Source organism: Lichenostomus cassidix, chromosome 4A (assembly GCF_008360975.1).
Source record: "Lichenostomus cassidix isolate B80296 chromosome 4A, HeHo_3.0, whole genome shotgun sequence".
Lineage (NCBI taxonomy): Eukaryota > Metazoa > Chordata > Aves > Passeriformes > Meliphagidae > Lichenostomus > Lichenostomus cassidix.
This window is the reverse complement of record NC_139485.1, coordinates 6,340,999-6,366,444: the sequence shown is the minus strand read 5'-3', so window position 1 is coordinate 6,366,444 and position 25,446 is coordinate 6,340,999. Positions and strand designations below refer to the sequence as shown.

Genomic DNA, 25,446 nt, shown 5'->3' with positions numbered 1-25,446 from the left:
TGTATGCCTCAGTAAAGTGCAGCTAGTTTCATGACCATTACAAGCAGTTAAGGCTTCCTCTTTTCACTGGAACAGGTGGCGTGCATGGGCAGAAAACCACTCAGCTATTTTTACCCCATCTAGATCACAACCAACTCTGAGGTACCACTCCAGCCCCATTCTCAGTGAGATTACAGAGTTGTAAAACACTGCACAAGTCTCAAGACAGGTTTGCCTTTTGCTGGGTTGGTGGGAGATGGCTTTGGGAGTGTTTTGAGAAGAAGAATATTATCTAGCAAGAATGAATACAGAAGTCAGTCTGTAAAAGCACAATTAAGATGACAGTGGGCATCAAGTACAGGAATAAGGGGTTCCCCAGCTTCCTTCTGGAAGCGGCCAGACCTGAGCATAGAGGAAGAACCTTGTTCTGGACCACTTGATAGGCAGGGGACACCAGTTTCCAGAGCTGTTTGCCTTACACATGAACATGGTGTAGGGAGAAGCGGGAAAAGAATTAAAACATCTTACAAAGTAATAAAATGTAGCTGCAAAATGATAAACGCTGATTGTTCCTGCAGCATGTTAGTGTGTGACAGCTCTCCTAGCAATTAAAATGAAGAGGTCGTGTGCACTAATGGCAATGTCTAATTATGAAATACATAAAAGATACCATAAATATTCCACCATCCCCAAGAATGTCTGTGACATTTGTCACTAAGAGGCATCATGTTTGCTTCTGTCCATTTCCATGTCTCACTTACAATACTGAGCATTTAAACAGGAAATTCCCTCCTCCCAGGTAAAAGAGGAACACTTTAACACCGACACAGTTTTGGTTGGAGCTATAAATGACATTTGAAAGGTCTTTACATATCTTCACAACTACAAGGTTCTAAACTGCCTCTGATTAGAGCCAAGTGTATACTACTACAACGTCCATTTTGCAAACATGTAGAGTGAGGTAGAGAGAGATGATCTGCCTAAAAGGTTCTACCCAAAGCAGGGCACCCTCTAACTGGAACTCCACATCTACCCTACACCCATCACACTGGTTTGTGCCCCTATTTATTTTTCAGCATTTACTACTGTAATGGTGTCTGGAGACAAACAGGCCACACTACTCTGTGCCATGCAAACATGACAAATGGCTACAGAGGGATTTCACTTCAGTACAAAAACTGTAAGAACTAATCGTCCTTGCATAAAGCTTAACAGGACAGAAGATATTCTGAAAACTTAACGTTTTTCTATTTTAGGAGTAAAATTTGAACATTTTAAGCTTCCCTACAATTCAAGGGTTAGAATATAGATATTTCTTTTATTTTGAGGCATACCTCATTTGGAACATAGCAGTTAAGCAAATCAGCACCTGCCAAGTCTACTGAACTATTCTCTCTTTAACCGGAATTTACATTTAGTTCAGTCAATTAATATAAGCCTTATCAGGTTCATGATAATTAGCACACTTATTAAGAGCAGTAACAGCAGTAGAAATGGTGTCAAAGGAAAGCTTTGTTGTAGTTCGGTTGTTACCACCAGAGACTCCTATCTGATCTTACCTAGTGATCTACTTGCTCTTGCACTGCCAAGGAGACCCACTTACTCTGCTCTTAAACCAGACAAATTACTGTGACAAGAAGCAGACTTAGGGTGGCTTCCATTCACAGATCACTTTAAGTGCTTTACAGGTCATGTGCTATTAAACTACTTGCTTTATCAATTTCTTTTGGGTTATCCAAGGCTAAACTGTTTTAATTGGAGGGGGAGGATGGTTTTGTGTCTTTTGTTTTGGTTTCTTTTTTTTAATTCTTCCCTTCCTGTTTTATTTTTACCATGAGTAGCTAATGGCTGTTGGACCCAAAAATAATTTTAATCAACAAGGAAAAAAAATCCACTTGTGCTTTCCTTTGCTTCACAGATATTGCTGAAGTGTACTTTAACACACACAGACTTCTTTAAGCAAGTTTCACTTGGAGCAATCAATAAGACCACTTTTTGGTAGTTTGTTTTAAGGTAGTCCTTTAACAGCATTAATGGACAGGTACAATGTAGAGTCTTTGCACAGAAGATGGCCTCTTACCTGCCATCCCAGAACCTTAAGGATTTTGAGAAGAATTGTCAAATTCCAGATCAATGTTTATACACACTTTTTTTGTGACTCACTTGAGCTGCAGGGTCATTAGGGTATAATTTACAGTGCAGAGTAGTGTTTTAAGAAAATAGTAACTCAAAGCATATTTGATAGTTTTCCTCCCAACTTGAACTGAGCATTTTCCTTTTCTCTTAAACTCATAACCATGAAGCCACATCATTAATCCAAGTTATTCTGAGAATAAGGCTAAAAGTTAATATACTTTGACAAAATTAGCCACTGCTTTAACAATAAAGGGAGTATTGTGCTATCCTTCACTTATCACTGTTCTTAACTATTTGATATTAGATAAGACCTGGAGAAAAATGAAATCCATAAATTGCACTGTGTGGCATATTCTACAGGCAGGCAAGAGACTTTATAGAAGGTGAGACAGTGCTATAAACCAAGAGTCAAATAAGAATTTGAGCCTTAATTTTAGATTCCTGGGCTTTTTAACATTCAGCACAGATTGCAAACATTAGTTTAACATTCTCCATTTTTGTAAGAGTACCAACAGAACCTGAGACAATTCAATACAAGCTGAGTTGAACTATAGTGAAGGTGTTTCCAGGCTGTGTTTTAAAGAACATACTTGAAAGACTGGCAGAACAATCCAGTGCTCTGCTATGTTCACAAATTCAAAACAATGAGATACTTAAGACTCTATTCACACACAAAAAAATAGAAAAAAGGAAAAATGAACAGAGGAAAAATTGAGACTTAAATGTCTCTAAGTGGAAGAAACGTTTCCCATTTCAACTTTAGCACTTTACTACTGACATACAATGAAAAAAGTGCTTGTATATAACCCAGCCATGTCAGCAGCGAAATGAATCTCCAGGCTGTGCAATGATCTAAGAAAATCTGAATGGGCATATGGGAACAGCTCATTTTGCAAGACCTCCAAAACCAACCTACTGATAAACACCGGAGGGTGCCTGCCTGCCTGAATACTCACATGCTTATTTGTTGTTATTCTTATTCATTACTGAGTCATTATTATTATTTAAGTGCCGACAATGCACTCGTGAACCAGAACAGATGCAAAATATCCTGTGCTAATGAGAAAATCAAAGCCTTTCTTATATTAGCAATTTCATATTATAGGATCTCTTTATTTTTGCCAATAAAGCACAAAAGTAATTAATACAGCAATATTTTCTTATTGTTCATGAGTAAAGCAAGTAAAACTGCTCAGATTCCGCTTTGGCTCTCACCCCTACCAGCACAAAATACAATAAATACTATTGAAGAATTCCTATTAAGACAGCTGCCAAATAAAATACAACAAAAATCTCTCATAAAAGGCTGTTGTCTGTTTATTCAGAGATACAGTCAGTACTCCTCACTGAAAATAAACAGTGTGGCACTGCTCTTTCATACTTAAATACTTAAGCTGTGTCTTATTGCCATATCCATCTCACAGGGTATTTGTTTAACTGGGGGCTGGAAGGTAACATTAGTCCTCAGCGTATTACCAAACTGTGAGTCCAGCACCAGCTCCCATTCTTGAATAACAACTAGAACAATACATAACCAGCACATGCTTTTCACCCCTAAAAGTATGCCACTACATGCATGAAGAAGCTGACAAATACTTCCATTTAAATAGTTGTGCATACAGAAGGTGCCAGGTTTGGACATTCTCTGATAGCAGAGTGGATGTGGACTCCAGCCATGTCCAGCTCCAGGGTGACACCTCCAGCAGTCCAGGTTTGATGTGAAAGAGGGTGTGTGGGGAAGGCTCCCTGCAAGGTCCACTTCCCCCAGTGCTGCTGGAGCTGTGTCTGCTTCTGATGACTATCCAGTTTGAATGCAAGGTCAGAGACACTAGAGCTGCTCTATATATGTAGGTAAACCTGCAGCAGACAATATTTAAATTTATCTGAGAAAGTTTCCATTTGGGTAGTGTCCCCTATCTTGCCCTCAGCAAACCAACCCATGCACATTCCCCAGATCTGGCCCCAGAAACTCTCCACCCCAGCAAACATTACTGCCCTTTAGAGAACCATTCTGCATCATGGGAATGTATCACGACCAAAATCACTTTCGTGAGAAGTAAAGGGTTTTTTTTCCCTCAGTTTCAGTAATGAACATGATTTAAGCCCAAAATGACTCAGCCACGACTGCAGGGCTCAGCAGTGAGCACAGCACTGCTGCAGAGACAAGGGCCAGTCTGGAACAGAGCTAAGCCCAGCTGTCATTTCTCCTAAAACAAAGCATGAACAATATGTGATTCCTGAAGTCTTGTTCAAGAACCTTGCTGGAGTGAGAGACAGATCCAGTCCAGGGAGTCAAATGGGTATGGTTCTGTATTAACTCCTTCTTCTGCAAGGGCAGATCCCAGCAGGAGTCCCCTGCCCACCCCAGCACTCCCACTGCCTCTGCAACCAAAGCTTGCAGGAGGATCCCTGACCTAGAGAGGAACCTGACCACAGGTTTTATATCAAAACACTCCTACCAAATTGAAGTCTCTGGGCAAAAAAGCCAAGATTTAAATGCCAGAGCAAGTAAAACTAAAATGTGTATCAACCAATGAAAATGTGAATGAAGAAGTTTTGTCTTCAGCAAGTCCTTGGAAGGGGGAACTGAGATCCTTAGAATCTGCCTTGAGTAAAAAGGCAACTGAAAGAGCAGGACAGTACCTTCTGTTCAACATCAGAATCCAAGGCAACCTCATGCTCAGAAAACCAAGTCTGGCCCTAAACACTTAATAGGATTAAATAAAAATGGCAAGATCCTTAAATACAAATAAAAAAACAGCTACGAAAAGATCGACTACTGATGCTACTTTTTGAAAGTCTACATGGAAACAACCACTAGTTGTAACAGTAGCATCCTGCCAGTGACACACTTTTACACAAAAGGAATAAAATACACAAACAATAAGCCAACACCCCAGCAACAATGGATAAAAAAATGCCTAGATTCGTAACTTTCCATTAAATGCTAACTTAATAAAATCAACAACCGTGCATCTGAACTAGAAGAGTGTTTTTAAAACCAGGGGAAGCGTGACAGATTAATGACAATTGATCACAAGTGACAATGCACGTTTAAGTCCAGAGGAATGCCCAGCCTTCACATCCTTTTAAATCAGCCCTAAGTCAACACCCCCTTATCATTAAGTGTGCACTCGGTGCCCACTGACGCAGGCACACCCACACTGCCGGGCTCTGTGTACTCCACTACCTGCTGAATTTTGCTACACACACACATGTGGCCACACTGTTGCAAGCCATCACTTTCACATTTTTGACAGTCACCCTTTGTCTACTTCCCCATCCTGGCTGGCTATGTTCTTGGCCAGAACATTTATAGCTCTTGGTATTATCCCTCCAAAGCTGTGACGCATTCTTAACCACAACTTTGAGAACACACTGACATTATAATATACAAACATGTACAGAAGATATACACACTCAGACTCACCAGGGGATAAAACAGACTGGGAGGAAACGAGGAACTTTATGTTACTGTCTTTTCTAATGAGATAGAAAGTGGCAGATGTAAAGATTTCATTCAACCGACAATCTCTTTTATGATATGAATAAACTACTAAAACAGATTTAATCCTTTATAAAATCAGATTATAAAAAGCAGACAAAATCACAACTTTATTCAATACGCCATCTTATCCAGTGTGACTAATGCATTATTTGTATGAAGTTAAAGTGGAGCGTTGGAAAGCTATGAAATAAATCAAATGCTCTACTTTATGTAATCTTAACAGACAGATCCCATTAGGATTCTACTATGCATAGCTGTTGGTTAAAATCATTGACCAGTATTCTTATAAATTAATCAACTGAGGTAATGCTGGCTTGGCTGTCATCATTTGTTCCTAATCTACATTTAGAATTCACTTCAACTTCTCAAGCCCTTTAGAATAGGTTTATCAATTCTCTCACCCTTGCTTCAGACATCCACCTAACCGTTAATTGTTTACAAAAGACCCAATACAATGGAACTGTATCTTTTATGTTCCTTTTCTTTCCACAAATATCAGAGTATATATTGACACTGCATTATAATTAGTTAGAAAGATATTAAATCTTAACCAAACATTCTAGCCTGCCTCAATTTTTTGATGAGACCTTTTATCATTGAAGTTGAATTTGCAGGCAGATTGTGTGAGTTTACACAAGCTAGAATCATTACAAAATTTAAAATAACCCTGATCTGGTTGAAATGCAGCTAGCAGAGTATTTTTGGTTATAGATATAGGGGAGGAAAAAAGCCCCCTAGATATCAGGTTATTTGTGGAGCTCTAATGTGTTTTCAAACATATGACTTCTGTGTTATGTCTGTGTATTTTATGCAGTTTCTAGTCATGTTTGTTAGATGTCTGCATGTCATGTACTGCAAGATTCATGAGCAGTCTACAACCAGGCAAAATTCTCACACAACAGCTTGTCTTGGGTAATGGGGAAGAAACAGCAGAGTGAAGTGACAGGGAAGTGTATTATTTATTATTCTGATGAGGATAACACCTAGTCATGGTCTATGATCTAAACATGCTCAGTGTCCTGCTGATGGAGCTTATGATCCTGAATGAGAGCACAGGTGTTTCCCTATACAAATATCAAAACTCTCTTTAATTATATTCCCTTATCTATGATCCCTCCATGGGCACACCAACAAACAGTCAGTTTGGGCAAGGGCTCTTTAAAGAGAGATGGAAAGACTAAGCAGTAACAAAAACATTGCAACAGATTGCATAATATTTCTAGAGCCCTACCACAGAGTAGGTAAAGGTCATCTGTTCCCAAAATGGAGTGAGAAAGAAAGGGAAACTGTGGCTATGGTTAAGAGTTTACTAAATCAATGAAAAAACTTCAACCAGCTGCAGTGGCCTCCAGCTCAGTCCTCTAGTGCAAATTTACTGGCCCACAGACAACTATCAAAGCCACAAAGACAATACTTCCAAGTATGTATGACACTAATCATCTCCCTAATTGCCTAAAAATGGTACACAGGACTTCATCAAAATTCATTCCCTTCTTCAAAGGCACATTGTTAATTTCACAACCAAATTCCACCAACAGAGTGCATTAAGACACGTATATGAAAATACCTCCTATTTTACAGGGACATAAAAATAAAGACTATTAATTGGTTTTGCTGCCTATTTTTCCTTGAACATTGAAAGAAAGGACCTTGGAAAAAAAATTTGCCCCACATTCTTTTTTTTCCAATCACAAGGATGTACTCTTCCTTGTGCTTGCTGAACACAACACAGTAATTTGCAACCCCAAGTGGTATAAATAGAAAATATGCTCAATCTAATAACATATGTGAAGAAAACTCATGCTTAGGGTTAACCGACAAAGCAGCAGCAATCTGCTAGACACAAAGGCAGCTGGCTCAAAGAGCAACAATGCTTCTGAAAAACTGTGGATGTACTATTCAGTGAACCATCCAAGATATGACGTTTACTTAAGCTACAGCTGCATATACAAAGCTTTGCTATAAGATCTGGTAAACGACAAGTCTTCTGGAGTAACAAGATGGTTCTGTCTCCAAAAGGTCCATGGCCTTCTCTGTCCAGCTATACTAGCTGGGCAAATTACATGAAGTATACACACTGGAAATAAATTCCATCCTTCAGAACAGTTTCTCTGCTTTGATTACCTTCTCTTGCAGATATGCTCTGCCCAAATCCTACCATTTCTCTTTACGGGCTTGCCTTTCCCCTACTAATATATCTGCCTAGGTCTGTCTTCCTCTATCACCTTAAACATTCATATACATTAAGGGACTTAACCTCATCACACCCCCACAGAATAGGAAAATATACCCATCAGAGTTAGCAAGCAGTGAAGTGGAACTCAGCTGCATTGCTGACCAACGACAAGTTCTTCTGCAACTCACCTCTCTCTTCCCATTCCCCACTGTTTTAAGAAGGGGTAAAGACAATGACTTTGAAAAAATGCCTCCCTCTACCACTAAAATTGAGAGATGTTATACTTCTCACTTTACAAAAGGAGGTAAAGCAGAGATATAAATCAATACTGGATGTTGAAGGGTCTGTGGCTAGCGATATCAGTCCATTTTTCTAAACATGTGTCTGATGTCATCAGCACAAATGTTGCATCCAACACAAGGATCTCTGTGCATCAGCAATGTCACAGACAATCAGCGCCATTTACTCTTCTTGTAGGCAACACTGTACAAGTAAGCTAGGGAAGGACTTTATAGCTAGAGTGAAGTTCAGAGTAGAGAAAATGTCAAAGCAGTTCTCAGCCAACACCCAGGAAGATGAAAAAGGGAGCAGAAAGACCAGATAAAGATACCCACACAGCTGGCCCTTCTCTCTCATGCTTTCCACCTGAACAAAAAAAAAAAACAAAACCAAAGCAAATTACCACAGAAGTAAATACCATTGCCTCACTTTGACAGACACCAAGTGACTTTCTAAAGACAGTAAAGCAGCTAGTGAGCATGGGTGAGAGAATCCATGTTCTATTCCTAAATATATATTCACCTTGATTTCACAAACTTAAAAATGCCAACAGCTTTCAAGTATTACCAAAAAAGCAATGCAACTTAGCTCCTTCTCCAAGCAACCACTGCCCTCAGCCATTGGCCAATGCCTCAATCCCTTCACCTACCCCTCTTCAAAGGCTTGGTGAAGACAAATGGGCTCTCCAATGTGTAACCAAGCAGAAAGCCATGAAAATCAAAGGGCTGCTTTTTTGAGTAAATATGAGCTCCAAAGCCATTGTCCTCTCCCACAGAGGAGATCTATGAAAATGCTTACTATAGCATATGCACAGTATTCTTTACAGCTCTGCCTCCCTGCTGACCACCAGCCCCAGGGCTCAGTCCGCTTCCCATTACAATTGGCTTCACCACACCCACTGACTTGTATTGGAACTCTTTCAGGGACCCTAACTAATGAGTTTTTAAACACTTGTAGACAGAGAAGATAATTCCTCATCATTATTCTTCATAGGGAACACCAGGAAGAATGTCACTCCATTGTTCTACAGGAAAGAAACTGGAAGAAAAATCACCCCCACATCCAAAAGAGCAGCCCAAAGTTTTCATACATGAACTGGCTGCCCCCCAGGCTGCAGGGGTCTCACCTGAGGGTTCAGGACAGGGACCTGAAGTGTGTGCAACCTTCTGAAAACACCTCATACACTAGCATCTCTGCAAAGAGGTCCATAACTGACAGACATATATTGTTCCAAGACATTCTCAAACACAAACGTGGCTACTGACACCAAACAGAAACAGACTCACCTGAAAACTGTATTACTGCAGAATCTTAGTTTCCCTCATGACATGAGACTGAAATAAATGGGAACTGGAAACCTTAATGACCGTTTATGTTTAAAGCTTTGCATTTGCTTTCTCTACTGACAGTTGTATGCTTTTCTCCTTACAAGAGAAATCTTGACCTAAACCAGTAATAAAGGACAAAAAAAAGAACAAGTAGACTTACATAATGTACTGTTACCCTCAGACATGAAAATATTTTCAACAAAAGGCATTCCATTATGAAGCCACCCTCTCAGCACAGATCACAAGCCCACAAGGACTGCTCTGCTTTTACCCAGTGTCACTTTCAGGCACCTATCACTTTGCAGGATGCAGATACCATCACTTATTAAAAGAGCCTACACTTGAATGTCCAAGAAAACTTTTGAGCTACAGTTGAATCCTGACAACAGTCCATGTAATGTGCCAAATGGAAAAAGCACTAGTCTCAGTAGTAAGTCATCTGCAGGTTTGAGCCCCAGGCACTGGCAATGTAGAGCTACAGAATTTACTCATTCCACAACACCATGTACACCCACAGCATACAAAAATAGCCATTATAATACTTGTCAAAGGAACAACTGAGTGATTTTTAACTTGGTGCTCTATCTTGTTTTCTTCTTGCTTGTTGTTAATACCCCACCCCTATAACTACATATAATTATGAGTGGGCTATTCATGTCTTACTATAACTGGTAGCACCATGCAGTATGTGAGTCAGGAATCTGAACTGCTGACTACAGCTCCTCACTAAACAAGTCTTACACACCACACATAGTAAATGGCATTCCCTATCCTCTGCTCCACCTACAAGGAAAATCAGCTTCCAGTTGTGGTATCATCACCAACTCTCCTTGAAACTCACCATCCCAAATCACATGAAATAAGGACTCAACAATAATCTCCAGTAAAAAGACAGAGATCAACAGCTGAGGTCACAAAAAAAAAAATTCCCAGGTAAGAGTTTTCTTCTCTCAGTGGCTTGGTTTGAACACATTCACAAAATGTTATTAAAATGTAATATAAACTTTTACTGAACAAACTACTGACTAGACCTTTGTTTAAAAGTCATAACAATTTATGGTGTTGATCTGCCATGTACAAGTTGAGAAATAGTCTCTTCATGATAAAACAGTTTGTAACAGCTATGAAGTTAACAGCAGGAAGTTTTGGGTTGCTCCCTTACCTCAGCTCTCTAGCTCCACATTACTTTTTCAGCACTATGAGCCCAACCTTGTAAACCCATCACACTGATTGCACTCAACAGCAGTCCTGTTGAAATTCAGGAGCAATATATAATTCTTACAAAGTTTCTGCAAGACTGGACTCCAGTACAGCATATTTGAAAACAAGCCCTCCAGCTTATTCCCCACAATTTCCTCACAAATGCAGATTTACCATCATATGCCCTTTGTGAGAATCTTCAGTCAAACAGCTGTCCATTAGTCAGAAGTAATGTACCTTCTGAACTCTGACCAAAGCTATTAGAACAATTTAAACAAATATTTTTGTTACAAAGCATCAACACAGAATATTCAGTAACAATAAAAGGATGAAAGAGCTGTCTTTTAGAGTCACTGTCGTGACTTCCTGACTATGTTATATTATGAGTGGTCTAGAAGGTTACACTAACTTGACATCTTACTTGATTTACTATCTTCTTTTTCAATGCTTAAGAAAGAATTTGTAACATTGCAAAACCCAGAACTGTGGCACATTTTCAGTTTTCAGTGTTAATAGATGTTTGATGGCTTTAGAAAATCCATTCTGTTAACTGCAATCAAGAGAAAAGATTCAAGCTTTCCTCTCCATTTTTCTTTTCTTTCCCTAAAAGAAAGGCAGTAAATTTGAATTGGACAGGTTCAGAATTGGGCTCTGAGGAGTTTTTCCACATGCATAGCATTAGGCATGCGCAGAGTGCCTCGCTGCTGCTGGCCATTAGAGAGTTGCTCTACATTTAAAGAAGTCTGCCTTCTGGCCATAATGGGCAAATCAAGGACCCTCTCAAGTTAGCTGGGAGCAATTCCATCGCCAGCACTGGCTACTGACTTGGGCCCAAGCTGGAGGAAGACATGGGTCCTTTATGGTATTTACTGACTATACACATTTAACAAGCACCCAGGAGATTAATCCTTCAAGTCCCTCAAGTCCAAAAATAATTCCATTACCTCAAACTAAAAGCACAGGGAAAATACAGGATAGGGTCTGTCTGTTTAGATGCTTATTCTAAACACTTCATGGGTTTGAGGTACAAAATGTTTTCTACAATTCCTCCAGATTTTTTCTTTTTTAAATGAGATTTAATACTTGCATTCTTTCTGGCTGCCCAGTTATTTGTGAAATCATGTAAAGCTGCTGTTGATTTCAGGGAAAAGGATGTGCACTATACAGTCAAAAATAACATAAGCTTTCATTACCAAATACATCCAAAGCTGGCGTTTAGTCATTATTAAAACACGTTGAGCATTTTGGGAGTGATTAAGAACGCAGTTTGGTGAAATCTAATTTGAAATCAGAGTTGTTTTAATGGGACCACCTGTGTGCTTAAACATACATACCTATCTATGGACCTTGCTAAAATTGAGGCCCACGTGCTTTTTCTAAGTTTAGTGAAAATTTTATCCCATCTCACCACACTGGGAATTTTTCTTGACTCAGATAAAAACAGAATTTAGGCCTTGTAACACAAAAAGCATCACAATGCTCCTTCCACAATGCTGGAGTATACTGTCTCAGTCCTAAGAAGCACAAAAAGACCAGAAGTGTCCATCCATGTTTTCAAAGACCATTTAGTGTATTTAACTTACTACTTCACAGAATGTCACATTTTACCCTTAAATTATTTAATAAATTCCAGGTCACAGAAGTACTCTTGTCAGACAAATGGAATAATTCTGTTGTACTGAAGGACCTGCATCGCAGTACCATATTTTACTAAAAAACAAAAGCCCAAACAATATAATTGGCATTCATGTACAAACTGCTTAAATGCTCTGAAGTTCTGTCTGGCTTCAGAATAGCTGAACAGTATCTGAAGTATCTACTCTCCATCCCAATTTGTATATTTTAAAAGTCATTAAATTCTTGAATGAATCATTAGGAAAACAATTCAAATGCTGTTAAACTGATAGTAATTTTGCCTCATAGGATACATGTGAGCTTAATGTTTGCAAACAGCCAAATTCTTTTAAGATTTACACTCCATGGAGTTCAGTATCAGCCAGGGAAGAATTACTAAATCAGGATGTACTTCAAGTACAGGTTTTGGCCCAAGACTATTTTCGGTCTTCTTCAGCTGCTTGTTTTGACAGCATCTAATCCCCCTCACACACCCACCAGCAGCCACACAATCTATCCATTTACACTTTCAAAGCAAATTGAAAATGAAACATTCTCAAATAATTACTCGCGGATGTCTGTTATACAAATCCAAAATGTAACTGCAATTCAACTGTAATATTTCTTAGGGAGAAGAAACGGAGGGGGAGAAAAACCTTAAAGAAATCCATTCAAAATGTGACTTTCTCCTCCACTAATGCTCTCACCATCACCCCCTAAAAATTTAAAATAAAAATTAAATCTAACTCCCAAAGAGCCTATCTACTCTATCTCACACATTCCCATCAGAAACACAACACTGTTTCCATGTTGAGAAGACTTTTCTTTTAGTGAGTTATTACAGACCCTGGTGAAAGAACACTAACTGAGAAGGTCTTCTGCAGGGGCACAAGGCAAAGAGGGAAGGGGGAAGGTGGGTGAAGAGGGGGAAGCAGCCAGGGCTGGAACTGGAACAGTCCACCTTTGTCTGGAGAGCAGGATCACCCCCTCCAGGTTGAGCACTATGCTGAAAGAGCGCGCTGCTGTGGCATGCAGTGCGCTTCTGCATTCACACAGGAGAGGAACCTGGCCCACAGATGGCCTGTTCTCAGCTTTGTCAGCCACAAACAGACCTTTGAACTTTCTATTTATATAACAGTTTAGTGAGTTTAAGCCTCTTCCTGTATAACTGGCAGTTTGCTGGTTTTGCTGTAATTAGGCTACTTGTGATACATAATATAAAAAAGAAAAAAACCCAAGAGGCTTGTTTCTCTGCAGGGAGAAGTCTTCCTCGTCACAACTACACAGCTAAGAAGACACTGTTACCTGCTCACCTTATTTCCCTTTGCCAGGTTTTAAGTTACATACCTCAATATGCATTTTTTCGCTAAATATTTTCTCAGCTTCCACTCTTCTAAACATTGGAGGGCTTAAAAATATTAATACCTTTGATAATAAATATAACATAAACCAAGGATTTCTCTGCCTTTGTTTGTGCTAGCGAGGAGTATACATTCCAGGGTGGTTGGGTCTTTGTTGGGTTTTGTTGTTTCCCAGCCACTGATTAATGACACCACCTTACTCTGTAAGCAGGTTCAAATCTAGCCACACGGTCCCAGGACACAGCAAGATTTCATTTACTTGGTTACCACAGACAAGCATGGAAAGTGATTTAAAAGATGAAATTTGATTTTTAACAGCAAGTGGTCCCCTCGGTGCACACAGGCATTCAAGCTTTTCATTATATCCATCTCCCTTCCTTTCTCCCTCATAGAATGGCTCATATTAAATGCAAGCCCAGGTGAACACTTCTTATTCATCCAGGAATCATAGCAGACTTCAGCTTTGGCCCTTTCATCTCATCCTGAGTTTACATTCATTTAAATTGTTTTGGGTATTTTTCAGTTTTTTCAAGTCTGGAAAAACATCCACAGGGATATTCATGGCCTTATTTTACAAATTTTACCCCAGTGTTAACAAAATCCCCCACACCAACTCTCAGCTACCCTCCTAATCACATTCTTGAAGGTTCAATGAAACAACTCATTCTTGTAGTACTGTGATCTCTCTTAATATGGGAAAGCAAAGGGCTGATTCTGCAGTTCGTATCAAGACAAAGCTCCCACTAATCATCTGGAAGGCCAGGTGAGAATTTCAGCACATGTGTAGTGGCAACTGCACGCTGTAACAATCACAGCTCTTGACAAAATACGGTTCAAGAAGTGACACAAAAATGTATCTCCAGTGGAGGTGGGGGGAAATTAACTGTATTTTTCCCATCAACCTATAACTTTCGCGCAGTCATTTCCTGGTATAAAGGCAAGGCAGAGAAAGTTTACCTTTACACCTTTTCATCAGATTAAAAAAAAAATTCTGCTCAAGCTATAAATATTTTTTAATATATTTCTCAGGCTAACGATGTTTCTGTTGTACTTTGCATACAGATAATACAAACACCCACACACAGAGTAGGCCTGAGCTTGCCTTCTTGGCGATCGCAGCACAGATTAGCAGAAGTTTTGGGTTTGCAAGGAATGCAGAAGAGGGTCCCTAATTGCCTTATAAATGCTTGTGAAACGTGTTTTACAAAGGCCAGCGCACAGGCAGGAGGAGGGCAGCTTCAAAATAAGAAGCAGCAATTCACACATCATGTTCTATATACTTACTTGCAAATATTAGGAAGCAACCCCACCATATTGGATACACAGACAAAATTAATAAATCTTGATGGATGAGCATGCATATTTCTGGGTGTGTAGTGATGATGTATGTATAACATATTACATACATACACATTTGTAGACAGATGAGCTACATTCAACTCTATGTAAGCTACACAACTACTTGTCAGAGACAAAAATATTTACATGTATAATAAAATACATGTCACATTCGTGTATACATGCAGATTATGTACTCACATATTATCTGTGCACTTGCATATACTAATTGGATTATTAAAAGCTAAATGCAACTTGATCTCTGCAGTAAATAATTGTGTGTGAACGCCTGTGCCACATAGAGAGTTTGTGCAGATATCAAACTGTTTGAAACAGTCAAAGTAAAAATGCTCTCTCCTCGTGAAACAATACATTTCACTCTCTCCTAAAAACAATACATTTCACAGTACAAAAAAAGCAAATAGAGTTTCTAGAATGAGGGACAATACATTCATATTTTATGGAAAAAACGAGGCACAAGAGTTCCCTTCTTTCTGATGCACATCTCTAAATCCACATAAAACCATAGTCAAATGAAAGTAAGTTATTAAGCAAACACTAAAACTCAATACCTATAATATGCTTAGTATTTGAACTACACCCACATATTGGGTTGTAACAGCTTCTATTAAATTAATGATGTTACCCACATTATAAATTAGGCAAATTGTATGCAAATATTATTTGAGTGGTAATACGGTGGTTATCAGTTGTCTGCAAAATAAATTAGTGTAGCAGAGTAAAGATAGTGTGGTAGAAGCATAATATTTAATTGAGCACTAATTTTATTGTGATTATTACTTTTAAATAACAACAGCATGATTATTAAAAAGATGTAATACAATGGATTATGCAGAGCTGATAAAACATGCACATGATCCAAAACGCCTGCTTACAGATTAATATTGATATAGTGTAATTTATGGTCGCAAGGATTTACTCCCAATTGCTGTAAAATGGAACGTGACAGGTATTTGGTTCTGATTACCATGGATTTGCAAGTATAGCTGTTAGACCGTGTTTGGCAAAATGATAGTTATTAACAAGATATATTACCTTTTTCCTAGACATACCTTTATATTATCAACAAAGTAAAGTAAACCCTCTGCAAAACACGAGGTCCAAATGCACATGCATACACACATATAATCTGGGTGACATTTAGAGATTAGGATCACAAAATACAGTATTTTAGTCTCTTTCTTCCTTGGCAAACTGCAGTCCAGCCTAAAAGCATTTAACAAAGCAGTACCCAACCCCGGAATTTCACCATGCATAGTTAAGGAATTATATTCGCTAAATTGAAAAGTAAAGAAAGGACCAATAAAACCAGCCAAAGAATAAGCATAATCTCATTAACCAGCCAGGAAAGTGACTAAATACCTACTCAAATTCTAACTTTCCCAGCTACTTGTCATCCACCAAAAATTCCTTAACATTCACTTTGATAACAAGTTTACGATGCACTTAAAGAGATGCACCGACCTTTTTAAGGTGCGCACCTATTTGCAGAGCAATATAAACCTAAAATTCCACTCTTAAAATAAATGGAAAGAAAGAAAAGAAAAATGAGGCAGAGACAGGCAGGAAAAAAAGACCTGTTATAATATCACGGGTTCTGATCTTTCCACTTCCAAAACTAACTTCAATAACGCTTCAACCAGAATAGGAAACCAGTAAAACCAGCAACAGAAGCCCCCAGACCGATCAGGGCTACAGCCGAACTGTGCCACACAGCACAACTACAGTTGCGGTTCTCCCCGTGAAATGAACATTGTCAGTGACAGCAGTAAACACAACATTAGCAAAGCCGCGATCCCGGGGAACATCGCCGCCCCTGCTCGGGAGGGGGCTGCCGCCGCCGATCGCAGCCGGCACCCGGCACCTCTCGGCGCTCCGCCGCGGGCCAACTTCGCCCCCCGCCGCCGCGCTCCGAGCGCTGCTCCCCAGCCGGGGCCGGCGGCGCGGCCGCGGAGCGTGGCTGGAGCCGGCCGGCACCGGCGGAGGCTGCCCCGGCCGGCCCCGCTGCCCGCTGCCACCCGGTGCTTCGCCCCGCAACAAAGGCTACGGCACCGGGGGAGCGAGCAGGGAACGGTAGGAAGGAGGCAGCTGGAAGAAGGAGAGGGGTGGAGAGACAGGGAGGAGGAGGGGGGGAAGAAACCAAAACCAAGGAAAAAAAAAAAAAAGCCACCCGAAAAAACCTACCACTGCTGCTCTAAGTCCCAGTCCCTGAAAAAGTCGAATAGGTCCATAACGATGTGGTGGGGAGACTCAGAGAAGTGGTGCCCCCTCCCCGCCCCGCAGAGCCGAGCCGAGCCGGCGCGGCTATCGCTGCCCGGCCCGCATGGGCAGCGGCGCCGCGGGGAGCGGCGGCCGCCGCGGGGCCGCGCGGAGCCGCCCGGGGTGGCGGAGCGCCGCCGCCGCCGCCAGCAGCGCGGCGCGGCTGTGCCCGGCTGGGAGAGGCAGCACGGCGGCGGCGGCGGCCCGGCGCACACACACACAGACGGGCGGGCAGGCTGCCTCGCACACCGCGAGGGGAGGAGCCGGGGCGGCCCGAAGCCGCGGCATGGAGCCGCCGCGGCAGCACCGCCGGGATCCGGCGGAGCCGCGAGCCCCCGCCGGGAGCGCGGGGAAGTTTAGCTGGAAGGAGGAACAGCGGGGAGCGGCGCGGCTTCGCGCCCGCGAGAGACCCGGAGAGGCCTGGCTGGGGTCGGAGAGGGGGAGAGAGAAGGGGGAGTGGGGGAGAGAATTAGGGGGAATTTTTTTTTTTTTAAATAAATAAATAAATAAACAAACAAACCAAAAAATCCCACCACATTCCCCCCACCCGGCACCTATAATTTCATTGCCAAAGCCAGCTCCTGCGCGTGGACAAACCTGCCTGTGCGGACATGGCACTGCCAGAGTTCAGGGTCAGCTGCACTGGGAGATGCAGGATGGCAGGGAAGGGTCAGAGCAGAGGCAGGCCCGGGTAACCAGGGAGGGCTGGATGACAAAGGCCCTCCTGAGGTCTGGATCCAGGGGAGCCCCCTGCTCCTCTGCTGGGATGATGACCCTTCTGGCTGCCCACCTGTTCGAAGAGTGATGGGCAGTGGCACCTGCGGGCATCAGTCAGGTCAGGGGCATCCCAGAGCCTCCTGCAGAGCCCACCCTACTCCCCACCAACCCCGTGGAGAAACCAAGCACAAGTCCCAGGCTGCCCCATACACAAAAGGAGAAAGGGGCCCACTGCTCCCTCCATCCCCTAAATGAAATTATTCTCTATCCAGATTCACACTTTCATATCCAACTGCCTTCTAAACAGTAACCAACATCTTATGATTTTTCACATCCATTGTACGCTTATAAAATTCCAAATGCACATTACCCACTGAGCAAACAAGTGCATACATTGGTATTGCAAAGACAAGACCAAAGCCGTCTTCATTTTTACTCGTTTTCCACAGAACCAGTCACATGCTGAACTTCCCTGCATGCCAGCAAGTCTTGGGGACTTTGTGAAGTTTGAAATGACTCTTACTTTAGTGGGGTCCCTTCTCCAGGGCCGTGTCCCAGCACCAGGACACTCACACAGCTGGTCACAGCAGCTAGCTCTGCCACCACTGACAAGGTTCTAATGAACCCTCTAGCAGAAACATGTTTGTGGACTTCCTCAGAATTGAGTGCTAAATCTAAGATTATGTAAAATAATGTAAACCACAATTTTTGCCTTCCTAAGGAGTACACAACTGTTTTATAAGTGCTTTTGGGTTAAAAATATTGCTGAGGAAAAGCTGTAGCACTGTTATCAGTAGAAGTCAAACATGACAGACTTCATCTTAACTTGGGCTTCACTGTAAGATTCACATTTGCATCCTGTGTCTTGTGGACCTGCAAAGGGAGGGACCTCAGGCAAGGCTGTGCCACTGAGAGGTCCATGCTCACACCCAGCAAACCCCAAAGCACTGCTCCTCTCCCTGCCAGGGCGGGCAGGTGCACACAGCATTTCCTTTCTTGCATCTCTGTTTTCTCCATAGACTCAAACATGCTACTCTGGGCCTCAAGCTTTAAAATCTCATCATTGGGCCCCTCTCCTCTCTGTTTCTTATTTTAGCATCATTGTTGGTTTTAAAGGCCCCATTCAAAATCATAATTTGTGGCCAATACTTTGGACCAACGTGGAAGGTGGAGTCACATTTTCAAAATGTTTCTCCAGACTGGTACAAAGAAGGTTTTTAAAAAAACATTACTATTAATAGAAGTAAAGCCTAGTCTGTCACCTAATCACTTACATTCAATATCTTGACAGTTTTCAGTACCTTGAGCTTCAGCCATCAAACTCAACTTACCAAAAGCATTGGGACTTGCAGGAGATGGCTGTTCTGTTTCCTGTTTTCTCAGAGGGTCTTTGGCTGCCAGCTGCTCACTCCTGCACCAAAAGCAGTCTGCAACAGTCCAAGGGCTCTTACCCAGCAGAAAGAAAAAAATCACTTTCCAGGTATAAGCACCTTCACTTTCTTAATGCAAACCCTTTCCAGTTCTTCAGAAACTAGCGAAAGATGCACAAAATAGATCCTGAAAAGGCTCTCAGAACTCATTCCAGCGAAGGGGAGGGAGATCCTTCATGACCAAGCAAACCTGCTCCCCACGAAGTGCAATACTAAGAGCTAATCCCTCTCCTCAGAATTTACATGTTTGCCACCTGGAGCTCCCCAAACACCCTGTGCCCTCAGCTGACAAAGTCTGTGAATGAAGCAGGTTTTTGCAGTCAATTTCAAACAAACAGCATTTCTGGTCAGTTTCAACCCCCCAAGGATGCAACTGAGTGTCACCACGTGGACACCCAGCCCACGCTGCACTGGAGCCCGTGCTGGACACAGCTCTGCTGCCCCGGCCGTGGAGGGACAGCGTTCTCCCCAGGGACACTCTCCCTGACAGCACGAGGCTGTCCCAGCTCCGGCTCCACACAGCCACGGGTTCATTTACCCGAACTGCCAGGAATAGAAAATTCAGCTGCCCTCGGCGTGACCTCTTTTACAGTTATAGTGGAAAATACAACTGCGGTTCCCACCACCTGCAACAGCTCAGAACGCGGATAATAAGATCAGCAAGGCCTGCTGGCCCTGTGCACTGCGGCCCGGCCCCGCCGCCTGCTGCAAAGGGAATGCTGCCTCAGCACGGGTCGGCCCGGCTTTGCCGACGGGGCTGCAGGCGGGAGCCTTGCTGCCATTGCCTGGTCTTGCCGTCATTGCCAGGCCCTGCTGCCATCCCCCGGCCCTGCTGTCACTCCCAGGTCCCGCTGCCATCCCACTGCCCTGCCCTGCCCCTGCCCCGCTGCCATCCCCCGGCCCTGCCCCGGCCCTGCCCGGCCGGCTCGACAAGCCCAGAGTCGCCTGCTCGGCCAGGTGCTCCTCATGGGTGGCTCGGGCGGTTGTCCCCATTCAGGGTGAGATGAGCAGGAGTAGTCCTGCCGGAGTGCCCTCTGATGAAGGCACAACTGCTGAGACCCCTCTGGTGGCTGCAGTGCCCGAGGCATAGGTCGCTCACAAGCTGAAAACGCTGTGCAGCTGCTGGAGCTGCTGGGGTTGCACCAAAACAGTCAAACTTCCCACCTGTTCCATCAGGTTCGGCAGCAAACAGGGGGGAAGAGAATTTGAAGCAGAGAAGGGACATCCCAGCCTCATCCTTTTTCTTCCAAACCTACCTACATCCCTTGATAATCTTGTTACCAAAAGAACATTTGTACTCTGTATGCAAAGGAGCATTCAAAGGCAATGAGGAAAATGTGAACTAGTAGCAAGGGCCTGATTAGTGCCCCAAAGGGCAGGCTGCAGCTGCCACCAGCTGCCCCATTGTCCCTGCTCCTGAAGGAGGAGAAACAAGACTGGCCATGGTGGGTTAGTGACACAGACTTTTGTCACAGAGGCAAAAGTTAACTAACTTCACCCCTTGTGAGACAGCACGGAAACCTTTTCTGCTGAGAACACTTCATTTGATCCAAAGAAAACCTTATTTTCCCCCAAAACAAGAATAATGAAATCACAGTTTTCTATCCAGAAAATGTTAATGGAAAATTTGTGCCCAGCTATGAATACAGATTGGAGATATTTGGATTTCTGAGGAAAGGAAGGTCAAGTCATTTTCACAGTGTGAAAAATGAAGCTAACAGAGTTCATATTTCTCTGTGAAGCAATGATTGATTTTTCTTTCTGTGCCTCATTCATACTGCACTAAACATGTACAGAGAACAAACTTACACCTTAGATAAAGCACACCGATTACATTAATACATTGAAAATTAAGTTAACATTAGCATTTGTTTGAAGGTAGGCACAAGAACATTTAGCTCAGCTCTGTGAGAACAGGCCATTGGCAGAAGTGCATAAATCCTATGTATCCTAAAGCTGCTATATCACAAAAAAATCTCCATTGAGATGTGCATTATTAAGTAGGAACCCATCCTGTGCTGCCTCTATGCCTAAATTTCCTCTCTGGAAGTACATAAGGATTTTAGTTACTGAAAGCTTCTTGTTGCTCAATTTCAAGTGTGTATGTATAGGCAATCTTTATTTTCCTGCCATCTTAATTGTAATTATCAACTCCGTGCTGCCTGAGTGATTTATTTAACTGTGCAGAACTATTCTTATTAGAGTTGCTACTCCTATTTTATGAAACAAGATTAATTTAAAACAATAATCACTTCTAGAACTATATTGATAATGTGTTCTTACTGTAAGAAGGGGGGCATGTTCACATCCTACTGAATAATCCTTCCTTCAGGAAGTTTCTCCAGACTCCTTTAAGAAACACAGTGTTTTGGCATTTTCGATCAGGGGAGTTCACAATGGCAAGCTCTCACATGTCTCACATTAGGATGTGTCCACTGCTACCTACCAGGACACCCATGCTCTTATCCTATAAGGCTCACAGTGGATATTGTAAGGTCCCACAATGATTGGATGTGAATTGCCCATACAGATTTTCACCTCCCTCTTTTGGTACCTCTCCATTTCTTGACCACATATCACCAAAGGCCCTAGGAATGCCATTCAGGTGGTGAGAGAGTCCTCCCTAACACAGGCTGCAAACAATGCTTTCAAAAGATGCACCTTGATAACTCAGCACTCGTGCTAGAGGTGTTGTGGTGTTTGGACTGTGACACTGTGTGACCATACCTGGCCAAAGCACAGCTCTACTTGATGTTTTGCCACTGTCAGAAAAATGAAGAGGAAAAAAGGCAACAATAATGAGTTCCCTATTTCTTACTGTCACGCTGCACATTAGCCAGGCAGCTCTTAAAGCACTGTCAGGATAGTCTAAACTTTCAAAACTAGGCAAGACAGAGACTGCAGTCAAAAGCTACAGTAAAGTAATTTCAGAAACAAGTAACCAGAAAGTGCTACTGGAAAGCAGATGAAAATCAACTGTGAAAAGCAAAAGGGAGAATCACAGAACTAGGAATTTGGAGGGCACCACTGGTCAAAAGTACAGAAGATTTATGAGAAAAAAAATCAAAACCAACTTAACTTTCAAGTAGACATTTCATTAGTTAATTAGAATCATCACAGTTTGATCTTTCTCTGCCATCCATCCCCCACCCTTTTAATTTCTTTTTTTCTTGTTTTGAAGTGTATGACCAATGCTTTGTTTTGCAGAATATAAAGCAGCTGGCTGTCTTCTTCTAAGATTTAAGGAACAAAATTTTATTTTATGCTTACCCACCAATTGTGAATGGTGGGTCATAGGGAGTAGCTGAAGAGGACCATCTGTTGCAATCTTTCCCTTTAACCAAACCAACTGCTTAGAGCTTAAGCATGGCCCTCACCATCTCCTAGCCTGGCACACAGAAGCAATCAATCCCTGTAGTAGCTTTTTAACCAATTGCATGACCATATGTTCCTTATGAGTGGAACTAAAGGTACCACACAGTGTAAAACAAAACTACCGAACCAAGTTTGAAACACAAACACAGCCAGAAAATTGAAGTGCAAAAGCATGGCAAAAAGGCTTTTTACATCAAGTTTCCTTCTTTCTGCCATGTTGCTTTCAAAAGGCAGAAGCACTTTACAGCAATGATGTCTATATATAAGCTGCTGAAGTACTGTCTTGTCTTCAGTGATTTTTATGATGATATTCTCTAATGCACTTTACAGAAACGTAACACTAGGCAAAGCTTCCTTTTTATGAAGGAAACAAAAAGAATAATATATGGCACATAACATTAGCACAGAGGTGGAATATCAGACAACAAAAGCTGGTCTCTCCTTTCTCTTTTCCCCCTTTCTTCTGTTATTCTGATAAGATCACTCAGGTTCATTCCTTTCAACCTCAATTTTCTGGTCACCCTATGGTAGGAAAATAAGACTTTCCTGTGTTCTACTAACATTAGAACATGGTGTCTCTAACAAATACGTTCAGAGCAGATCCTGTAGTTGTTCAAGATTAACTATGAAGGACCAACATAATTCAAGCAACAGCTTAGGTATTTGTCTAGATGTTCAATACCAAACAAGGGAATTTGATGATAAATACAAAGCACTGAAAAGTGCAAATACTATCCACATATATTAAATAGTCCATATGTGCAGTGAAGAGATCAGAATAAAAATCTTAACAAGAGATTTTCCCCCGAGAGGAAGTCGATAAATACTTACTGTTTCTTTTCTAGTAAAAAAAGCATTTATAAATTAGGTCAAATTAATTGCAGGATCCTAGTGTTTTCACAAATACATATGCAGTGAAGGTATCTGAACTTTTGGTTCACAAATTGGATCAATTTCACATGAATTTTGGAGCATTTTACAGGTGCATTGGGTGAAGCAATAGACTTGAGTCAGTTGTGAGAAAAACAGAAGTGTCAGCTTTCCATGGGCAGACACAGCCAGTCATCCAAATACTTTGGCAGCTAATGGACAGATCCTGTAGACATATTACATCCTAGTTTGCTATGATGTGACAAATGTTATGGTATAGAAGACACCTTTGGGCTATCTGTCCACACATCCATTTGTCAAACTCAAAGCACTGCGTGATCATCAATGGGTTTGGGTGTTCATACCTTCCCAGCTTCTTACAAGAAACAAAAGCCAGTTCTGACTTAAGAAGATATTCAGGCCCACTTAGAAGACAACAGCAAAGAACTCCCCATCTGCACTCCTTCTGAGCTCTGGAGGACCTGATGAAACTGGTACTCAACACAAAAGAAGCATCAGGATTAGAGCTTTTGAGATGGTCCATCAAAGGCCTTTGACAGTCTTGGAAAGGTTCTGCTGAGAACAGTGCAAGACCATTGCAGCAATTTCTTTTCATTCAAGAGATGAATGTCTGGCATATTTATTTCATAAAGTGAGAACCAGTATCCCAAACAAATAGCTAGAATGAGTATTATTCAGCCTTTTTCCTGGCAACCAGCTTAAACGACCGTGTCTTGCTTTTCTGGGAAACCTGCCAGGTGAGCTTTGAAAGGATTGTAGTGCTGACGGCAGAGTCTGGAGGGTTCGTTCCATGCGCTAACCAGAGGTCTGCTAAAATAATCAGGAGGAGGAGGCAAGGCCTTCATCCTGCACAAGAGAAGAGGGCTGGAACATAATGGCATTGCCGGGGGGAAACCAAGAAGGTTATTAAGCTCACTGGGGCATGGACTGTCTTTTACCATGTGTTTATACAGCTCTAGCATTGAGGCACCCCAGAGTAAAGTCTTTAAAAGTGGTTAAATGACTTATGCTCTTAAAATCTATTTCCAAAAGTGAGTAGTATAACTTCCATTTACTCCCTTCATTGGGCTTGGGGTGCAATTCCACTCCCACTTGCCTTTTTTTTTTTTTTATTCCTCATCTCTGATGAAAAAATTGCTGCCTAGTCACTTACCTGGTTCACTTGTGATTCAACTGCTTACAGTGAATGTGCCTCATGAAATTATCTCCACGGCTAGAAGAGGGGGGTGGCACCAAAGGACGTTTTACCATTTTGTGATGTCACCACATTTATTGAAAATTAAATTTTGAAAAAAAAAGTGAATAACCAAACAGAATTCTTAAATCAGAATTAATCCAAGCTACATAATGTATGCTGCCAAGTGAAAAATTTGCTACCGTGACTTACATATTGAACTGATTTAAATGACCTAATTTAGGAAAATACATTTTAGAATGTCATTCTGTCAGTGTGGAAAACTGGTGCTGTAAGAGTCAGTAATCATCATCCTTCTGATAATATTAATGTGAATTTTCCTATTATAGAGTATAGATTATTAGCTGTTTCATCCCTAAGGAAAACACTGATATTGACAAAAGGAGAATTTCACTTTGAGTGAAAAAGCCACACTTGGCAAGGAGTTTAAAAGCAGAATAGTATTTATGTAAATATAATGAGAAGATTATAGCTGATCTCCTTGACGTTATTCTTCCATAAAATGGTGGAAACATTAGAAATTTATCTGAACTATGCTAAAATAGCTAAATATTGAAAGGAAGCCTTACAGCCAACTACACTGAGGCAACACCTGAAAAGCCTATTGTCCTCCCTGTTAGGAATAGATAACTCTTTGTA

The 25,446-nt window shown here is 41.7% G+C and overlaps 1 protein-coding gene across 3 annotated transcripts in view; it reads right to left on the bottom strand.

The window, feature by feature from the left end:
* AFF2 (ALF transcription elongation factor 2) overlaps positions 1-25,446 on the bottom strand; it is a 358,249-nt gene that overhangs the window by 314,921 nt on the left and 17,882 nt on the right. The window contains exon 1 of one of the 3 annotated variants that reach the window (XM_085060294.1): positions 17,125-17,381. The exons of 1 other annotated variant lie outside the window; for it this stretch is intronic. In XM_085060294.1, coding sequence (XP_084916420.1) covers positions 17,125-17,171 — 47 coding nt within the window. In that variant the 5' untranslated portion in view covers positions 17,172-17,381. Of the gene's footprint in view, positions 1-17,124; positions 17,382-25,446 lie in introns of those variants that run through there. One more of the 3 variants, XM_085060295.1, reaches the window with a different exon arrangement.